Raw genomic sequence first — 22,377 nt, 5'->3', positions numbered from 1 at the left:
TATCAAGAATTACGAAAATAAAAATAAAATTAATTTTTTAATAAAAACTAATAAAAAGTCATCGATAATTGTCGAAAACGTGAATCGATGTTTCGAAATAATACTATCAAGGCATACAAATATAAGGTCGGGACACCCACGTTCCCTACGAAGCCGCCATTTTGGATCCGCAGTTCCAAGGTCACGATACGATTTCGTGCTATCTGCGTGACGTAAACTGCCCGTTCCTTCGAGTTGAAGCCGCGGAATTCCTTTTATAATTTCAAAGAGTCTCTTTTCATTTAGAGGTTGCTCCGACACACAATTAAAGGCTTTAACCGAATAGGTTTCAAAATAAAAAGCCGTGTCGACGGTTCGTACGATACAGCGCGAGGATAAATTTATTTCGTTTCGAAACGCAAACTTGGAGAAGAAATTTGGAAATGTTTATTAAAATAAGAATGTATTTACTTTTCAATATTTACGTGCATTTTTGCATCACACAAACTGCGAATAAGAGCTCGGAGCACACATTTTTATAAATGAAAATTAGACGAAGAGAAAAGAAAGCCGTTCTCACAAACATTACGTTTCGTGTAAAGTAAACCTTCGGAAGTTTTTGCCAGAGACGAGAAGAAAGTTCTTAAACGAAGGAAGTTGCGCGTATAAACTAAATTCCATTATTTTTTTACAGAATTAAACAAGCATATTTATAAACATTTATTAAACAGTAGACGATACCAACAAATAGAAATATCGACTTCATTTATTTATTTTATAATAAAATGATTATTAAGCAACAATTATTCGTTAGAATACGCAATTTGTTACATTACTCTCGATTAATACGAAATATTAATTTAAATGACTGAAAGTTTTAATTTCGATCACTGTATTTTATTTTAAATTTTAAAGTGTGTTTCGGTCCACAGACAACACGTAACAACGTTTACTCCGTTTAATAAGTTACATAATGTTGTTATACAGCCTGTCAGAAAACTAAAACATTTTATCATAAACAGTCTATAGACTAGTACTGATCTGAGAATCATGTATTAATGTAATTTAAGCGGGGTTAATTAAAACCACTTTAACGACGCATACTGCCAACATTTTATGTGTTAAATATTAAAGCAGTTTATGTATCGGTATTTTGTTTTCATCGAGAAAGTGGCAAGCTTTATACGCTCGCACATCCAGACATTAAAAAATTTAAATTTTACATAGCTCTCTCGATGCAATGTTTTGCTTAAACCAGTATAAATATACACACGTTATTTAATATCTTGCTCTACGGCTAGATCCGTTGTAATACCTCCATTAATTTTGTATTGAATAAAAAAGCAAAAAAGTATTTTGTTACTTGTGAAGCGTTGGTATTTTTTAAAAAAGTTTAGTTTTGTAGAAGAAGCATATTTATAATAAAAAAAATTTTCTAGCAATCTTCACACGAAAGTTCAAGATTTTCTTCTTTACTCGGAAAATATCGTGGAAAACGTTTATTTGCCCGAGGAGCAGCCGTAAGGTAAGGTAACGATTTAATTGCTTGTAGAATACTTTTTCTCTAATTAGTTTTGTCGTACGAGTGAATGGCGGCGTATTACGTAGAATAAGTTTACAGTGTAATTAAATTAATTAGTTTGATTCTGAATAGCACCGTACTAACAATCGTACGTGTTTATTAACCGTTGTTTGAGTTTTGCCATGCGTTCGTTTCTCTAAGATTGCGTTCCTGACGTAAACGGCGCAGGCTACGGAGCAGTAGTGAATCGAGTTTCGATGGTGACGTCATGCGCAGTGGCATTTTTCTCGCTAGATCGAGTTGCGCTACCTTATCTATATACCTTGAGTCGATAAGGTGTCCGTTCTCCGAGTAATAACCGATATCGACACCAGTTAAACGAAACAATAAATTTAATATGGAACATAAAGTGAGTTACAACAACTAGCTACGATTACAAATATATGCATAGCGCATCCCTATTCCGTATCTATGGGATTCTCTATTCTATTTCTATCTTCACGGCGCCTGCACGACTCACCGGGATGCCCCCGTTGCGGCGCAAAGGAAACGACGCTGCATTATTGGCTACAATGTCCCAAACACACTAGGGCTGGCAAAGACCTAGGCAACGCGGCCACCCTAGACGTGTCACCGGTTCGCACGCTGACGCCAATTTACATCACCCCTCGCCACCACGTGGCGGCGCTGGAACGCTACATTAATCTCACGGGTCGCTTCTGTTAACTACAGGCGACGCTTATCGGAGACGAGCCGCAAAGGCTATAACCTCCGTATGAAACCGTAAACAAAGAAGAAGAAAGAAGTTATTTTAGCGGTTTGAAAAACAAATAGGAATCCGAATAATCCATTAGTTCGTTACTTATTAATTGACCTCAAATGCATATAATATTAGCGCCGGTAAAGAAAGAAAATAAAAATTTAAATAAGTGGAAAATTGACTTCGCGCGTGTTCCCGTTTTTTTCCGCTGTTCTCTTTCCGTTTTTGCCGTTTGTCGTTGTGGTCGAACTAACAACCGCGAATTCTGGTTAATTTTTAACGAACTAAAGATGTTGGCCAAAGGTGTCGTGACGTCATTCTTTTCAAACCGTGGCTTGAAACGAGCAGCTCGTGAACGTCGTTTCTGTTGTTACAATATCCGGGCTAAATTGATGGATCGGATTCCACGTGGCTTCTCATTCCTACTATTAACTAATTAGTTACCGCTTGTCACGTGCCTTTCAACTCTGGCTAAACCAGTGATAGAAAAAACAACGGAGATTTGTCGCAAAACATTAATCGTACACTTCGCATTAATTCGAATACACGTGTAAATTGTAAACACGTTGAGTCATTCAATTAGCTAACAACATCGGAAGATGGACTTAAATTTGCTCGTTGATTAATGATCATCCAGAACAGACAGATAAGTTAAGAGTTCTCGCTTTCCACGATTTGAAACTAAAAATCGTCCGCCGCACACAGTTTGAATTGTTTAAAGACGGTGAAAATTTTTCTTTATCGTGAATACAAAGGAAAGAAACGGCAAAATGCCGGCTAAATGTTGTATTTATTATTTTACAGTAGATTAATATTTTACTTAAAAATATGATTAATACGCGAATTTATATTATTCGAAAATTAAATTTTCTCGTACTTAAATAATACAAAATGTACAATTGCTAATAGAACGAGAAAATATTTAGTAAGTGTTTAGTCAAACTGAATAAAAGCAACAAAACCAAACAAGAAAAGGATTGAAACAGGACCAAGAGAGACTTACTTTGCTCTTCTTCAGATAAGTATCGCCTTCGTACACGTCTCTACTCAGACCGAAATCCGATATTTTGATGATTTTGCCCGCAGCCAGCAGAATATTTCGCGCCGCCAAATCACGATGCACCAGCTGCAAACGATTGTAAAATGAAGAAGGACTTTGTCACAATTTGCCACGAAGGGAATAAGAAACCACTCACCTTCATGTCGCTCAAGTAAGCCATTCCTTTGGCGATTTGCCAACAAAACGACAACGAGTCTCGTTGAGTCACGCGATTGGGATGGGCCGGCGTTCCTTCCACGCCGGCGGGGCCGTAACCCGAATCGTAACAGGGATTAGCGGGCGAAGAGGAGCCGTAATCCACCCGACGACAGTATCTCAGGTAACTTCTCAACGATCCCAGTTCGGCGTACTCTACTATGACGTATAATGGCCCACCTGCGTCGTAAAGTTTATAACTCGGTTTAATGATTCTAAAAATGTGTTTTGATGCACGAAATTGATTAGAGGAGAATCACGTGCGACAGACAAAAGTGAATGGTGTTATATGGAGAATGCTTGACGGATCCTCACGTTTGCATAAGGTCGCGCGGTTTTTGTGTTTCGTTCTTCACTATATTATTGTCAATTATAATAAATTGGAAGCGACACAGACACTTCGTCAAGTTTCCTGTTTTGCGCTGTGAAAAGCGTGAATTTTTAGGTCTCGCCACACTCTAACGTGAGTAAAAGTGACTATTGTATTCTCACCTCCTAATGAATTAATTGATATAATTATTGCATTAACTTTCTTAATAGAGAACGTAAACGAGTTGGTGTATCTAAAAAGCATACGACAGCGCGTGGATGGCGAGACGAAAAAGCAATTGCTGGAGCACCGGTTGTGGCAGTTGAGTAAATTTTAAAGAAACAAATATATTAGTTAATAAGTTACGGTTCCTGTACCGATGTGTGGTATTGAACCACGGACAGAAGAAGCACGGGAGCGGGTAAAATGAGACATTTGAAAGGAGTATGTGGAGTGACGAAGATATCCTGGAAGAATGTGGGACGAAAGAGAATGTCAAACCAAAGATAAACAATGCAAAGATCCATTACGATTCTTTCAGAGACAGGAGTGTCTGAAAGAACCATAATGGATGAGTGTACGAATGAAATCCCTCTCGTCTTCTGTCCATCCCTTTCCGAGAAAGGACCCGAATAATGTATGTATGTACAGTACATGTACAGTACAGTACCACGTATGTTACCTTCTAACAATTTGATAACAAAGAATAATCTTAACATGAAATCAAGTTAAAATTTATACAAATATTTTATATGTTTACTTTTAAATTAGTACAATTATTAAAAAAGTACCTTCTACCGAATATTTCAGAATTTCTTTTCTATTCAATGTTAGAGTTTTTACATAAGTGCATTCTGGCGCGACAGCATCAACAATTGTCGTTCAGTTCGGTTGACAAATGCGAAATCTCTTATCTCACTCGAAGATAGAGGAAATTTTTACCTTTCTGAGTGCAAGCTCCCAACAATCGAATGACGTTGGGATGCACGATGTCTCGAAGCAGTTGGAATTCCGATAAAAGATCCTGATATTCGGCGGTCGAACTGTTTCCTGCAATAAGGGAAATAAAGAATTCGTAAGTGAAAGTCCTTAATTAACTCCTTTTCCTTTAAGTCTAAACATTCGAAAATCGACATTCGCTTCCAAACAGATTAATCAATTTTCAGTTTTTTACACACAAGTTACGCCATTCGACAAAAATTTTCATAAAATAACGCACACACAAAACAAGTAAAAATGACTTTCACTTTATAAAATTCTTAATTCGTTAGAAAATTTTGTAATCCCTTTATTCGAGCTTTGTTATTTTTGTCGTTTCGAAGAGAATACATTTGAATACACCGAGTGGCTAAAAAACCAGTTTACCATTCGAAACAACTTTCTCCTAAGGCAGTTTATAAAAGTTATTGAAGAAGAAACGTTCTAATACCCCGTTCGCACCGAGCATTTCAATCTAGATTGTGACCTGGGTCGGCGACTGTGCCGTGGCGCGGCCTCTCTCCACCCAAACGAGCGTCTATCGCGATCGACTCTAGAGAGTTCCCACAATCCCACGCGCGCGAGAAAATACAAGATGTCGGGCTATCGACAGAGAGGGTGATATCTGTCTATTATTAAATATATGGCAAGAAAAAGTATTTATTTCTAACCAAAATTTCCATTTTGTTTGTTGGTGTTCGTGACTTACCGCGTAGTTATGCCAGTTTTATCATCGCGTGTAATAGCCGGGTTCTTCTCAACCGGACTGCTTGTGGGAACAGTTCGACGTTCGTCTGGCGACAATTACAATCGAGATCGAAGTGAGTCGTGGATTGTGTGCGAACGTAACATCCTAGCCGATCCTCCATGACATACTCGCAGCCAACACGAAACAGTATCTCCGTATCTACCACAGAGATTATAGCGACAAATGGCCCAGATGTCTTAGTAGCGAATCAACCGAGCACGTATTCTACCAGTGCAAGTTAGCAAAGTCGGTTTGGGCTTGGTTAACAAAGACGTGGAAAACAAATATCAACTGGAACAACATCAAGTTCCGCAGCAATCTATACCTGCAAAATCAGAATAGCTATCTACTGAACTGGATCATTGCCCTCGCTTAGAGAAGCGTGTGGAAAAATAGATGCATGCTGCTTTACGAGAAAAAAAAATTACAATGCCTCCATCACAATTACTAAGATCAAACAAGAAGCTAGCTATAAGATCATTAGTGATAAGGACAAAATGACCGAAAATGAGTTTAACAAGTACTACAAAGGTACCGAGGCCATCTCCGAACTCATCGATGGTAAAGTGGTATCTACCGAGGATTTTGGTCCTTAACCGTCCCCGTAGTCTTTGCTTCTCTCTAGTCGTCGTCGCCTCCTTTGGGTATCTCCTCTTTCTCAATACTAACGCGTTTTGTGTTCCGGGCTATTAGGTGTATCCTGTGTTAACAGGATGATGTCGGGAACCAACTCGTGTATGTTTATCTGCACATATTAAGGTTTAGTACGCTCTGTGTCTCCAGTAAATGTTCTATGTCAGCAACGTTTACCGTTGTAGAACCTTTTGTATGTTCTACTCCTATGTACTGTTTGCAAACAATGTTTAGGGTTGAATTTATTGTAACAGCGAGTCTAGGTGAACCAATGTCTTTATGTACTTCCTAGGCCTTTTTTATCTCAATCATTTCATTGTATGTTGACCTGTCACCTCTGCTTACCCATACTGACACCTATGTATATATCTTCGCGAAGTCAGTGTTGGTTAGCCCACGTACACTTCCTATTTATCTTTGTCGGGGTTGTTATGTGCTCCTCACATAGATGTGAATATGATTGTGTTTTTGTAACTCTAAGTATCAATGTCTGAAGAACATGCTTGTTCACAATGTAAAGTGAAAGGTAATAATTTAAATTTTTATTAAACAATATAATGCATTGCCATCAGTTCTTCCACATTTACGATTAATTAATTTTTGGGCCACGACGAAGAGAGAAGAAGAACTAACTACTCGAGAAGGTCTCCTCACTTTTTGAAAGCATCTTCGCTTTACTTTGTATGACAAAAAAAAAAAAAAAACAGTTAAATTCACCTTAAAGTAATTAAATTACAAGGGAATGATGAATGACCTCTATTACGTCATTTAGGAGAAATAAGAAAATAAATAATTCGATATGGAAAGGGAAATAACGCGAGAATTAACATTTGTATCACTATCGAAACCCATTAGAAATAAGATACGAGTTTCCAGCGAAAATATTAGAATACATTTACCACTAAAGGTAATTAGGCGGATAATTGACAATTAATTCTAATTACGTTTATAATTGGCCGTCGTTCGGAAGAGTGACGACCCGAGTCGATTTTCGAGAGTCCATTAATCGTTACGTTACGACGACGGACGGTCGGGAGCCGGGAGGTAGACGATTAACAAAATTAGCATTTGTTTATTAATAATTCGAGTATTTCTTAGATACGAGAACAACGGTCACGTCGAAATCGCGTAGGCCAAACACGAAAGATCTCTGCCGTAACAGTGTGGAAGGCAGGCAGAGAAAGATAAAAATTATGCAAGAAATGTTAAAAATGCTACAAGTAGCGTTACGTATTGTTACGATATTCAACGTTAAGAGAAATCTACTTTCGAATTACAACATTTGCATAAATTGTAAGTGTTCTAATCCACTCGAAAGGGAAGAGAGGAAGAAACTCGTATTTATTTAGTAATTTTTGACGTCAAATCCGAAGCATTCTTGTTAGAAAAAAAAGGGAACTTTTGACAGAAGAAAGGAAAGAATGGTTTAATCTTTTTCGTAAGAAAGAATGGTAACCTCTTGTTTCCTTTGGGAAAAAGAGAAGTAACGGTAGAACTATTGTTCGCTCTTCTCCGGAAAGACTATAAAATTGCACGGCAATTCACTCTCTACGAAACGTTCTTCCTTTCTTGCACAAAGAAACATTTATCTAGAAAGGAAATTAAATGTTCTCTATTCTAACAAAAATGTATCGAAAGTTATAAACGAATTAACGTTTCAAATGTTTACTTCACGACTTTAACTATATTTTCTTTTATATTATAAAAAATGTTCCGTTGGCCTCCCTTGTGCTTTGTCACAATTAAGGAAAACGCAACAGAAACATCTGGTTAATTCTCCATTCTAAACCGTTTACTTCCAGCCATTCCTTGCAAAACTTTTAGTATAAAGACGGAACAAAATATCGTAGACACGTAGACCTAGAGCCATAAAACGATAGAAAGTCAGTGAAAAGTTTCGTAACCCTCTTATAGAGTAAGATGCCAGAAGAATATCTAAAATTTAATTTACTAATTTCGAGTAAATAAATCATAAAGTGTGTTACGCCAGATCTTAGAATACGACCGGTTTTTTTCCACTTTATAAAAATTACCTTCGAAGAACGAAAAAAGCCGAAATTAAACAATTCTTTGGAATACAAAGATGTAAATTTGAAGGAAGTTGGCCCTAAATAGACAATTACGGAAAGATAATTGATAAAGAAATAAACAGCTTAGCGCAGTACGTTAAAAAGAGCGTGAAAAATTGAATACCTGTCGAACGACGACTCGAGTTACATATTTGCATTTTCGTAGTCACTTTTTAAACATTTGTAAGTAAAGAGAGTAACACCTTCACTCTTTCTTATCTACTCGCGAAGGGATAGAATGACGTCGCTTTTTTAAATCTACATAATCGGTGGGGAAATTGCTCCATTCGTGCATTTTCTCTCGAATCACAGTTGTTAATGAATAACGGAGTAAAGAATATGACAGAAATTCAAATAATTTCTGGCAAATAGAGTCGCGCCAACGATAAAGTTATCAAGTGAGTGTTTTTTAAGTTAGTAATACGACCGTCTCGATTTAAACTAGTATTTCGTTTACTTGTCATCTCCAGTTGTTATGGAAGTGACGATAGAATTCCGACATACGGGTTTGACGGTCCGGTTCTCTGCCATCTTTAGCCATTGGATGAACGAACATTGAGGAAAATAAACAAGTTCACGAAAATATTATGAAACCGTTAACAGATGGCAAATATAATAGACATATTAAAGTATTTACCCGGCAAACATGGTAAAGGTATTTGCATAAATTACAAAGTTACAGCATTTTAAACAAAGTAAATGTTGAATAGAAGTGTGTAATCGTGAAAAACGTTAAGAAAAGTTCCGAAGAAAATGGGGACGGTCAAAGAATCGTGGTCGGAGGTTGATCCGCGACTGTATAAAAACTTATTTCTACAGTGCCACAAAGAATTACGGCGAAAGGTGGCCCTATAAGATATTAATCATCAGTATTCCATACTTTTGTCCGTCTCTTACTTTGTTTAAAATGCTGTAACTTTGTAATTTATTCAAATATCTTTACGAAGTTTGCTGCGTAAATACTTTAATATATCTATTATATTTGTCAATTGTTAAAAGTTCAATATTATTTTCGTGAGTTTGATTATTTCGGGATTAAAATAACTTTTTCACAGCAATTACAAAATATTCAGTACTTTTGCTCGGGAGGTTGCCTGACGTTTAGAGTTTATTAAGGAAGACGACGAACCAGTTTCTATTCATAAAAAATTTATCTGACGTGCATAAAGAGACTAAATATGTAAAGTTCTTTCGCTATTTATGATTTGATTATATTTAAAAACAATTCTCTTTTATAATGAAAATGTACAGTGAATCGGGGAGGACGACTAACTTTTTGCCTTTGATACAAATATCAGGTGCAGTTTGTTTGTTTGTATGCTTTGAATGTAAATATCAAATTCTGGAAGGTATATCGAAAGTAACAGAGAACAACGAAAGATTGAGCCCTAATTGATTGAGGGTAATGTCTAGCGGATTATTTAAACGAAAATGTTCGAGGTCAGTAATTGCTGACAATGGAAACTTTGCACCTTTGCACCTTTTTCTCAAAATAATTACCGTGAGGGGAATGAGTGCTTTCCTGTTTTTTTTTGCTTCTAGACATTAGAACGCCCTTCGCAAGATACTCGCTTTCGCTTTCCCGACACACAACCGATCCAGAGACCTTCGCATCAGCGTGTGGCGGTCTACGTTGACAAATTCTGGAACTATAATTAAATTGGCTTCTTTCCCGATCTACTCTTATATTTTAACTATAACGCAACGTCAGAGTTTCCTCTAAGTATGTTATTAGGGTTTCGCTAACATAAACTACGACAGTGCAACGTGAACTTTTATATAGTTGTCTGCAACGAGGTTATTATACACCTGCAATATGGGAGAATTTACCTTTCAGCATCTTGACTGCGACGGTCTTGTATTCCTGACTTCCGTCGATGCCCCAAGCGCGAGCGCGCATCACTTTGCCAAACTCTCCTTCTCCCAGAACTTCGCCGAATTTGAGATTTTCTCGGGGAAATTCCCACTTGGCATCGAACTGGAAGAAACTGCAGTTTAGTTCGGAGAGTGGCCTTAGCCCTCGACCCACCTCTACCTACCATTCCTTTGTTGCAGGATCCCTCGCCCGCGGTCTGGAAGTCGACGACGGACGAGGACCGTTCTTCGCCCACCACCTCGGAAGGTTGCAAGGAAAGGGACATTCTACTGCCGAAGTACATCTGCTTCGTCTGCTGATTTTTGTACTTTCTGACCCGGTAGAGGCAGGCCACGACCGTCAAGCATATCAGACTGCACGAGACACCCAGAAATACGAAGGCCACGCATCCCTGTCCGCAGGCGGTGGTGCTAGTCAGCGTTACTCTGTCTAGAAAATGCAAATTTGTTTCCATTTGCCAAAGGTACGAATTGGGCAAAAGGTTCGAAACTCACCTCCGAAACGAATGAATTCCCGAGATTCTCTCAGACCGAATCTATTTTCGTTGGAAAAGTACATCCCGTCGGTGGCAGTTTCCGTTTTCGAGCTGTCGTTGTTAGACGCGCGGTGATTGGTGCAGGTGCACCGAAAGGGATCGGGGCAGGTGCACGGTCCCACGGCGATCAGGATGCCCTTTCCCGAATTCGAATTGAAAGTTCCTTCGCCGTTTATGATTTCTAAAAATAGAAACGAGGGTGACGATTACGTCACACGAAAGTATGGAATGAGAGGGTCGACGTACTGGCGCAATCTTGAGGGCAGATCTTTCTGTCCAGGGTCTCCAACTCGTCGCAGTATCCGTCCGGACAGCTCTTCAGGTCTGGACTGCAGGTGGCGTAGCGGGAGGTGGGCACGGCGACGCGTCTGTTCTGCGATCGCCATTGACATCGTCCGAAGGTGGCGCCCCTGCCGCAACTGTCGGAGCATTCCTTCTTCTCCGCCAAGATGGAGCACGACGAGGCGGCTGTAGGAAAGATAATCCAGTACATTGTATTGGAAGCGTCTTCCTGAAGGAAAGGAAAACGCAACGTTTTAGATGGCAATGGAGAGTAGTGAGACAATCGAGAGTTCGGACGATAACAATAAACGAATAGGCATCGAACACTTGGGAAAAAGATCAAAATCCCGCCAGACGACAGTTTCATCATCTGTAACGACTTTCAATTTTGCCTAGTTTACGTAATTTAAAATCGCCATTTAATGACGTAGTATCTAATTCTCAGCTGTAGTCGCTAGGACGGTCTGGTGTTTTCCCGGAATTTCGGCTTTTTAATACCTTGCACCGGTTTACACAAACGAAGAGATTACGTAAGATTTGCATCGTTAGAGGTTTTCGTGCGTAAAAATTCCCTCCGATCAAGATCAATGCCGTCTAATGTAAATTCGAGTTTCGTGTCTTTACGGTGTCCGTGTAACTATCGAGCGCCATTACCAGTGCATCTAAAAGTTTCCTTTGTCGTATTTTGTAACTCGAAATAATGTTAAAACCATCCTACTGTCTCCTTCGCTTCGATACGAATTGGCTCTGAATTTTACAGGTAAGTGTGATTTATTTTGCTGTTTTTTCGGGTGAAATGATTAAGTCAACTGACATTATTTTGTAGGAATTTCTAAAACGCCGAAAATTAATCACCAAGCATTCGAGAAAAATTGTCGCGAATATTCCCTTCTAAAATACGCTTATATATTTACTTTTATTTTCATAAATGCTAATACAGTATGGCTGTGATAAGTGTTAATGTAATGTATACCGGGAATGAAGGAAGCCTATCGTTTACCTCATTAATCTAGCCTAAGTTTGGAGATTCCCGATAGACACACAATTTCGTAGGATTTTTTACCGTGGTAAAATACAACAAAGTATTTAACACAAGATTTTGAACGTCGATCCGAGTCAAAAGCGTATAATAAATTATGCGAGACGGAAACCATTCCGGTGTCAAAAATAATATCGTCACACCGGACAAGTTAATTCATGCTTCCGATAATTTAATCTATTAATGTCTAAACATAAAACTCGATGTCGGGTGTTCGCGTCTGTCTCTAATCCGAAGAAAGTTCTAATTCGTCGCAGCCAGTGTCATGGTTTTTTTTTATCTAAAAGGTATAATTAATAAATTAGTAAAGCAAATTTACTAACTCGAAACTCGATGATCTAATTATTTTTGTTTGCAATTCTATAGTGCGCGACTTTCGATGGCGTAACGACATTGCGAGAAAGGAAGACACCGCATAGACGAATACAATACCAAGTACGAAGTTGGAATCGAAATACGCGATTCCACGCTCGCAAATTTCGCCTACGACTCTTTCGAAAACCTTTTTACAATTGGTTTCTACGGATTTTGATCTTTATTCGCGTACTCGAGCAATTCGTATTCATTATTGTGTTCGTCCGATCCACATTTCATCGTCTCACTACTCACAAATTTCATTATTTAAAATGTCCTCATCCATTCGATTTGGTTTATTTTTGTTCAAAATTATTTTAAAAAGAACGTTTTCCCTTCAAATATTAATTCTAATTATTATTCAGAATATCAAATAAATTTACTAAAATATTCAAAATTTAATAATAATTAAATCTACCGTGTAATATTTTATATTTCGTTTACATTTACTACACTAAATAAAATCAAATTTGCCATAAAATATTTAAAATAATAAATAAGTCACTTAAGTTTTCAATTTACTCTTAAATGCAAAATAAACAAATTTTAATTGAAAGTTATATGCTTATAGATTACGTTATTCTCCATTTTTTATAAGGAAAACTTCTTCCGGAAGAGATTTACACTTAGAAACACCCAAACCGTTTCAAATAACCAGCTGCTGGCATTTATTTTCTCAAATAATTAGCCAATTAAGTGGGAAATCTTGAATTATGCTGGACAAATTCGTCACTATTTGGAAATAAGTTTTTCCGTCAGTTCCCGGGATAAAATAATTATTAACGAGTTACAATTAAATATAATTGCGCTTTTCCAGATATATCACGTGACTGGAAGACGAATTATTCGGTAATTTCGAGCTCGGACGAACCCGAAAAAGTCGAAATCCTTCGCGCTTTTATTGTATAAAGTCCCCCAAATATATTATATTTCTGTTTTACGAATGACAAACGATCAGCCTTGTAAAGTCGAAGAGAAAACAAGAGACGAGATTCGAAACATGACCCGTAGGAATCGTATTTATATACTTTCCTTTGGTTAAGTGCGACCAAGTTCATATAAATAGAATAATATATTGTAAAAATTGTCAACAAGGAAAGAGAAACGTCTTTCGTCTTAATTTTCGTGCGGTTTCTATAGAAACAAATTCAAACGTACCGTCCAATAGCGTCTCGAGGAATTCCAATTATAAGAAATTAAACTCGAAAATTTAAAATCGATCCGTCTACGCGCGCCAACAACAAAGTATTTTGTCGAATTTCAAAATTCAAAAACGGAAAGAATATTCCGGATTTCCTTTCACGGCCCGTACACTTCCGGATAATTCGCCCCCGGGCATAGAATTGCGGGAGAAAGGCCCGGATAAGGGTTTTCTTCGGCCAAATCGATAGGCATTCTGTATCTTCGGATTCTCGCCGCCGGCGACTGTTTGATTGTTATCTGGCGTGTGGCGACGAAAAGGAGATGGATAACGCTTACAGAAAAATATATATAAACAAATTTTTATGGGGTGAATTATGCAACGATGGTTTTTATTTTAGTTTCGAACATTATATTACAAATGTGTACCGACGAATAACGCGTAATGACGTCTGCATTAACAAACACCCGACGGACAGTCGTATTACATACGGACACGTTGTCTCGGTTCTCTTCGAAGGCGTGTGATTAGTGCAGGATAAATTTCACACCCGAGTTAATGTTAAAACGAAAGTTGTCTCGTTTAATAATCTAAATTTATAAAATTACTTGTCCCGACTGATTGACCGAGCGATTCACCATCGCCTCGAGCAAACCGTCCGACCTAAAGAAATGAAATTTGGTACACAGTTAGGGTACGTCACGAAAACGCGCACTAACAGGGGATTTTTCAAAATTCCTTTCCGGGGGAGAGGGAGAGCATTAAGGCTTACCCCGAAGAACGGCTTGCACCGTACTATTTTAGATGTGATTTTTTTTTTCATTGCGTTTAGTCTTCATCGAGTACTTAGGTGTATTAAATCGATAACATTTCAGACGTCGTTATAAATATTTTTATGTTTCGACTTTTTAAACAAATGTTCTAACCGTTTTAAATTCGAATTTGTTATTGCATATTGCAGTGTTTTTCGACCTTTTTCATTGAGTGGCACCCCTGATTGAAAAATAAAAAATCGTGGCACCCTTGACCGGCGGCGGATCTAGAATCTGAATAAGGGGAGGCTAACGGGAGAATAAAAAAATTTTAAAAATTGACAGTTTGAAGTAGCATTTTGATGCAAAAATAGTGTTTCTACGTGTTTAAAATCAAAATTTAAGTCCATTGAATTTTGTCGAAATACTGACAATGAGTTATCTCGAACTACACTTAAGTAAATTTCCACGAAAATGCCTAAAGGTCCTAAACTTTGCGACACCCCGGTTGAAAAACACTGGCATACTGATTCGATTATAAAACTATTGTAAACGTTTCAGAAAATTGTTCAAATTGAAAAGAGTTCGTTTGATTCTCGGCAATTCTCGTCATTCTCGGCGGTAGGTGTTATAAAACAATTACTTTGGTTGTTGAAATACTGAATATAAAAGGCGCTTTCTTGCCAAATCCACGCGGGCGAAGTGGCGGGTAACAGCTAGTAATTTATACAAGTCCTATATTAAAATTACCGAATATTCTTCGATAAAAACACGAGAAAAAGAATAGATTAATTATTAACTACAATTATAATTAACTACATCTGGATAAAGAAAACACAAACAATTGATTTCCTATGACGTAGCTAGAGAAAACATTATCTCCAGAAGAAGAAACGTAAATTCTTTATCCCTGGTCACGTGTTTCGACAGTTAAGAGAACCAAACGACGAGATTCCTGTTTATCGGAACGTTCGCCAGCTTAATTAAAAACCGAGATGTTTAATTAACGTAGAAAAACTTCAAAGTCGATGTCGTACGGATGCGGATGGAGAAAATTTACAAGAGAAAAGTATTCAAATGTCGAACGAAATAATAAGTTTGAGAACCGTCGAAACGAATGGACGAGTGGAAAGAAAAGTAGGAATTTGCTAGAAAGTACTCCGTGAGAACTGTCAAATTAAATTTAAACTAATAAATGTCGAAGAAAGGTTATTTTGTCAAATAAAAGGTAAGTTAATGGCTTCCGATTAAATAAACGTCAATATTTCCGAATGGAAACGACGAAATCCACGCATTTCTCCACCAATGTCGGGATGAAATTCGTGGAAACTTTATCGAATCGACGTAAACCTTACTTCCGATTTGTATAAAAACAATATTTATCGCCTAAATTAGGTGATTAAACTATCTGCTGACACAATAATCATCCTAAACACTTTGTTACGTCAGTCAAATGTTAGATAAATCGAAAGGGATTAAACGTCGTTAGTTTCGTCATTTCATTTCAATTGTAAAAATGACGTCCCGTCATACGTAACAAAATGGAAAACGAAATTATAACGAATCAGAAAACCGAAAACAGTTAAGGACTCGACTTAAAGTTAGAATTTCGTTAAAATACGTAGTTCGGAAAGCTGATAGTAATACTTTAAAAACCTCTTTTATTCGTCGAGCACTCGAGGACTGTAGGATTGGAGATGACGAAAATGCATCGTCATAGGACTTGGTACGGTACAATACAATAAATCCCGCACGTTTCGGCCTTCCCTGTGAATTACAAGCGGATGGAATTTGAGTTGCGAGATTTCGTGACTCCGTACAACGTTTAACAATAATAACGGTATATAAAATTGCCGATAGTCGTATCGACCGAACGGTTAAAAAAGAAAGAATTACAGATTCAATTTGATTAATGAAACACTTTTACGATTTTCGCAAAAGTATGCCAACTCATTTATGATATCCATTGCAATTTACCTGCGAAATACGCCGTTAAAGCGCTTTAAAGGGGAGAACGACTTTTATTAAATTATATCATTTCTAATTGCGCAAAATGTTCTTTCATTTTTCCTTATAAATTCTAGAAAAAGTAATCATTTTTTGTTAACTATTCTTTTAATTCAAACTTCACCTTTCGACTTTTTCTATTTTTAAGAAAAAAATTGATAATTGAAAGCAAAACTTACCGCACATTCTGGGGTTCTGCGCTGAAGAAGAAAGATCGTTTTACCATTATTGTTACTTTGGTCAACGTTAGATATAAAGATCGTAGGTGGAATTGGGCTCACCATTGTCCGTGACGTTAACCACGATTAGGCATTCTCCCCCTTGCGCGGTTAACGAACTCCACCGGAGGACGGCGTGAAGATTCCTCTTTCGAGTGATCGACAGGGCCTTTCTGTTGGACACGTAGACGATGCCCGTCTTGGGAGTCACGCTCAAAATACTCTCGGACGAATTCCTCATTTCTAGATCGAACCTAAACTCTTCCTTTTCTAGAACCTTAATGGGCTGAAAGACCTGCCGGGCGAGTGCGACGTTTATAAATTCTAGACAATTTCAAACTCCGAAAACCTTTGTAAAATCTCATACTCTGGAATGCAAAGCGGCGTGACGACTTATAGAAGCGGAGTAGACTTTTTTAGGCTGGATTTTCTCTCCGAGATTCGCCGTTCGATTCCTGACGTGGACGTGGAACACCACCTGAAAACACCCAAACGACACTCTTATCCGGAGGATTTCGGCGCTTCAATACGAAAAAACTCGAAGAATTTTTTAGAATGTCACCTTATTATCGGTTCCGTTGGGTAATCCGGTATCTTCGAAGACGACGGTAAAATTGTACCAACCGCCGGGGAACCAGAAATCCGATTCTCTGGCGGCCACTTCTAAAATTGCATTTTGAAATTCAAAAATTTGCTGGAAGAATGGGAAGAGAAAGCGAATGGAAAAGTTGGTAACTGTTTACCCGCGTGAAACAGAGAACCGTTGTAAACGTCTTCGAAGAATCCCGTGTCTTGTACGGCGAACAGGTGCAAAATGTCATTTTCTACTCGAACTTGAATGTCGTTGGCCAATGCCGAATCGTCGTCCAACACGCTAAATTGAATGGGTAGAGGTCGACCCTGTCCACAAAGTTTATTCGCGAAATTACTACCAAATTCTAGAAGAAAATAACATTAACATTTAACGCGAGTAACATCGTATTATTAGACCCGATCCACTAGGGATTAGTCTGTTTAGTGGAGACCCTATTACCTGTGATAAATTCGGATTCGAACCCGAATCCTTACGGCGAAAGGTTGACCATCTGTAGTCTTCGAGAACGGAAAAAAATTAATGATGGGAGGACGAAGAGATTCCGAGGCTTTTATCCTTTTATGGCCGGATTCTACCAATTTTTCTTACAAGTGGAGAAGATTTAATCGAATTTTAAGAAATAATCACGTCAGTTTAGAATTATTGGCGAATGGCTGCGAAGAGTCGTTTACGAGACATCGGAGACGAAAGAAATGGTTCGTTTTCAATTTACGAGTATTTTCGAATTGGGAATAGTCGATAATTGCATCACATTTGGAGCCGAGTAGGAAAGAAGGTCTACTGACTCGCGATTAGTCGCTAGTGGCCTTATATAAAAGTTAAAGGCTTTTCGGAACGGTGGGACTTTGCGTGACCGCAACAAAAAGGTTCCGGTTAATGGCTATTTCGTCAGGAATGTAATTCCGTGACAGTTAAGTCGTCTATCCTTCCGGAAAATCAATTAATCGAGCAAAGAAATGTTAGAAATTATAATAAAAACCGGGACTGGTGCGAATCCGATCATCCGGAAAGACGGGCTTTAAAGAGATCTTTGTCCAATAGCTCAGTTAATAAAATTTAGTTTAATTGTATAATGTCCGAGTGTAAATCATTCCTTAAACATACTTAAAAACACAAAAACGGATTGCACCTTTATATAAAAGTAGCAAAAGAATATCCACGACTTGGATGGATTCCAACGAAGTTCCCGAGTTTAAAATGACCCATTTAAAACGATTTTCTTAGAAGACGGACAAAGGAAGAGTAAAATATGTTTATCTATAAATTATACCAAGTTTTTTGTGTGATTTTCGACCCATTTCTTGTCACGAAAAGTAGTATTAAGAAACCAAACGCTATTTACAACTCCTTTTGTTCCAAAAATAGAATAGATGGACCATTTTATTACGACTCGGATGGATGGAGAGGATCCAAAAGTAGGAAGAGGAACGACTCGCGCGTGACTCGACCGCCCAACTCACCGGATATATATTAGTGATGTTGACGTAGAAAACGGATTCGGACCCGACTTGTAAGTAGGGAGGATTGTCATCCACGTCTTCCACCTGCAATTCGCCCCTCAGAACGAACTCCCCTTCTCTGGTGCCGGAATGATAAACGGAGCATCGAACCACGAACGATCTTTCTTCCTTCTTCTCGGCGTCGGGAGATTTTTTTAATATTAAATGACCCGAATTGGGGTGGACCTTTATAAAGTCGTTGTCTGAAAAGAAAAATTCCCTCTTTACGAGACATTCCTCTTCGTGTTGTTATGAAAATTTTCAAATTAACTTGCACCCTAATTAAGGATTTTAACACGGAACAATTTTGAGTAACGCCTAAGTTAGCAAAATTGTTTTATATAAATACAAATTTATAAAAGTCGTATAGAAAATTTGTTTAAAAAGAAAAACCATCGAAGACCAAGTCTTTTCTATCAATATTATATAAAAATACAAAAAAAAAAAAAATATGTAAATCTGAAATTCTTATATTTCATTTTATTTGAGATAAAATAATAAAATTTAGACAAAATTATCCTTCCTTAACTTGATATATGTTAATATATCACCCGTTATTTGTGAAAATATCGTGAAAATTTGTGGCATCATCCCCAAAATTTGAGTTTGTGACTAACGTAATCTTGTCGATTTATTGGCCAATTAAATTTTAAATAAAACGATTATTTAATGATGTATATGTCAGCTGGTTTAACCTTTTCCCGGTTCTAACCATACTAGATTCCAACCAATGTATTTATGTATTGCAGAAAAGTCCAACCTTTTCCTTAATGCCAACACCATTCTGGAGTTAGGGCGCGTATAATCTAATAACCTTCGAATACTACGATTATATGAGAATATCAATAATTGTGTTACATACATAATTATACGTAACCGTATGTATAGTATGATATAGTTCCCACTTTACTACTCGAGGATCTAGGTGTTCGGTTTAGAGCGGTGTAGTTACCGTACAAATGTTTCTGTAACAATGGAGAAGGAGAAGAAAACACCTTACGGTCTATAAAATACGTTACCTTCGACTGTGTAAGTGACTCGCGAGTGGGAGCAGAAGTTAGAAGTAGCCAACGGTCGAAGGCTGTCCACCAGCAGACGTGCTCCTATCGATTCTTTGATGTAATACGTGACGTAGGACGAAGGGAAACACAGAGAAGACGACGGACGGCAAAACGAAACGTGATCCACACCCGTGTCGATGCTCACCGTCGTAGATTCTCTTCCCGAATCGTCCGCCCACACCTCCAGCACGTACGTGCGACTATGGAAATCTATGGAGAAAATTCTATCCATAATTAAAAATATATTATATATTTCGTTTACTTTCTAATCTTTAACTTTTTTCTTGTTTACGCAAAGAAACATTCGAGAGAATTAATCGAGTGTCTTGAGGAAAAAACCAATCATCCGGGAGTGGTTCCCGGAGAGAAACGTTCTCATTATCTGGGGATTATGTTTATAATTCCGAGATTTATTGAAATAATTAACTTATAATGGTTAATGACTGCGTTGATTTAAAAGAATTATCTCTCGTTCCCTCGACATTTCTATTCTCCAAAAGCAAAAAAGAAATCGCGTTAAATAATTTGACCTTTATCAATTACGTCTGTATTGTGCTTATATGCGTACTTTTGCTAAATAGCTTCACCAAACTCTGTTTTTCCCGACTTTAATTATAATTTTCGCAGTTATAACTCTATTGTAGAATACACGCACAAAGCCACAAACCGGATTCGTTTAAGAGACGATCCACGGGCGATTGTAGCCGTATGATTCCGGAATTTTTTTCTATCCGGAATATATTGGATTCTCGTTGCCTGTTTTGGCATCTGGAATGGCAAGTCACGCGATGGAGTCGATACAGGGGGGTTCTTTCGTCGGAATCTTCGGCCACCGCCACCACTTTCCAAATGGGTACGTTGATCGGAAAATCCAAGGGTATCGACAAGTGCACGCTTCTTCTCGGGAAACTAAATGCTAAAAAGTAAATTAAAAATATAGTTTGTTTTCGTTTCGAAGCTTCTTAAGCAAAAATTAGAAATAAGTTTAATAAATTGAAAGATTCGGCATTAATTAATGCCGAATCATTTAATTAATGCATAATTCGACGTTCTCGCTAACTGTTTTTCCCGTCACAAACGTCAAGTTATAGAAACGATAAGCGTAAACACTTCGTAAAATAGAAATTTAGGCGGGTCAAAACCCAATTAATAAAATAAAAGTTTTAGTAGTATTTACCGTTACAAAAAATAGAAATCGGCTCGATTCTTTAAGACAAAAGCCAAACGAATTCGATTCTTAATTGAAGTAAACACGATCCTCGATCACGTGTCGACCGGAGCATTTTCGAGAAGTGCATTAAAACCGACACGTGTCCGTTCTTAATGGAATCTGCGAATAAAAAGCTATTTTTATACGGTCTTACAAAGACGACCGACGTCGATGCTCTATTCCATAACAGTTTCGGATAAAGCTTTAAATTAGTAGAAAGTAAATAATAGGTGACGAGAAGATGTAAGCGAGAAAACGGGGTCGTTTGTTAACCGAGTGGATAATTAAAAAGAAAAATATAACTTAAATATTAGCAGATCTTCAACCAGGCATTACGTAAAAGAAATTCATTTTATCACGAATAAAAAATACTCCGATCCAAGACATTTGATATACGTTAAGAGGCAATTTCTTATAAATTTATTTGCATATTGTTTGTTTTAAATGTCTTCACGCAGACATTCTTTCGAGCTTTCGTCTTTATATTCCTACCGACTGATCACGCGGTTGGGATTCGATTCCAACACCACCCGAACACGAAAAAACACAAGAAAATCAAAATACAAATCGAATTAATTAATGTGTACTCCTTTCGTATCCATCGAAAAGTTTCTTAAATTGAACTCGGCCGTACTTAAAATACAATTATACTTTAACGATTCTAGGTTGTATCGAAGCGTATAAACCATCTGCCAACACAATACGTCGATGCTCGTAACTAATCTCCCGTACTCGTCATAAAACAATTAAGTGGAAAGGTAAATATTGAAGAACTTTAATTTATATAAATCGAACACTAACGGACTTCCGTTATCGTGGTATTTAAATCGTTACTTTTACTATAATACTTTTTCTCTTATTCGTCCGTCCCGAAAAACAATTCGTATCTATTAAGTAAAATGAAGATTAATTTCCGACACATAAAAATCATCCGTCGACACCGTAGAAGGAAATTTAAAATGAGGTTTTCTATATTTATGCTCGTTATTATTTTATAATCTCAGACTTGTGTTTTTCTTCTTCTTACACTTGTCATTCTCGTGGATCGAATGTCTTCGTCTCGTCCACCGCTTTCCTATTTTCTCCCTCTTTCTTCTATTTCTCCACGTAGGAAATGTCTTCTATTTTTCTCATATATTTAACTATATTCTGTATTTATTAGTAAATTGTTTTCGAGTTAAACGTGTAGAATTCTAAATTAGAGTTGGAGAATTGACTAGAAATTGCTAAGACGGAAAAAATTACATTTCAACAAAATATATCTGACTTATTTTGTTTTTAAATTAAGTATACATTTTTATTTATGTACGAATATGTACGAATAAAAATAAATCAATCGTTAATTTATATTTTAATTTTTTAAATATTAAAATTCGAACCACGCAACGCCTTAAGTTCGGCTTGGCCGCGAGTATGGCGAGCGATGCGGGTTGCCTCCGATCCGCTATCGAAGCCACGCTTTCGAATTATCAGGATTATTTGCCAATCTAAAATAAATTTGTTCTGTTTGAAAGAATCTTCTACATTTAAACTTTCTTCTTCGAGCATTCTTAG

The 22,377-nt window shown here is 37.4% G+C and overlaps 1 protein-coding gene across 1 annotated transcript in view; it reads right to left on the bottom strand.

Annotated features, from left to right (window-relative positions):
• LOC136979384 (proto-oncogene tyrosine-protein kinase receptor Ret-like) overlaps positions 1–22,377 on the bottom strand; it is a 37,461-nt gene that overhangs the window by 2,922 nt on the left and 12,162 nt on the right. The window contains exons 2-16 of the mRNA XM_067275326.1: positions 20,281–20,529; positions 19,572–19,823; positions 18,514–18,755; positions 17,202–17,358; positions 17,021–17,121; positions 16,826–16,936; positions 16,522–16,753; positions 16,420–16,440; positions 10,912–11,133; positions 10,625–10,846; positions 10,294–10,559; positions 10,085–10,232; positions 4,769–4,876; positions 3,458–3,696; positions 3,265–3,387 (exon numbers count right to left, since the gene is read on the bottom strand). Coding sequence (XP_067131427.1) covers positions 3,265–3,387; positions 3,458–3,696; positions 4,769–4,876; positions 10,085–10,232; positions 10,294–10,559; positions 10,625–10,846; positions 10,912–11,133; positions 16,420–16,440; positions 16,522–16,753; positions 16,826–16,936; positions 17,021–17,121; positions 17,202–17,358; positions 18,514–18,755; positions 19,572–19,823; positions 20,281–20,529 — 2,693 coding nt within the window. The remainder of the gene's footprint in view (positions 1–3,264; positions 3,388–3,457; positions 3,697–4,768; positions 4,877–10,084; positions 10,233–10,293; positions 10,560–10,624; positions 10,847–10,911; positions 11,134–16,419; positions 16,441–16,521; positions 16,754–16,825; positions 16,937–17,020; positions 17,122–17,201; positions 17,359–18,513; positions 18,756–19,571; positions 19,824–20,280; positions 20,530–22,377) is intronic.

This window comes from Centruroides vittatus, unplaced genomic scaffold (assembly GCF_030686945.1).
Source record: "Centruroides vittatus isolate TY-2023 unplaced genomic scaffold, ASM3068694v2 contig_620, whole genome shotgun sequence".
Taxonomy (NCBI): Eukaryota; Metazoa; Arthropoda; class Arachnida; order Scorpiones; family Buthidae; genus Centruroides; species Centruroides vittatus.
Note: the sequence above shows the minus strand (reverse complement) of the source record. Positions and strands in the feature narration are given on the sequence as shown.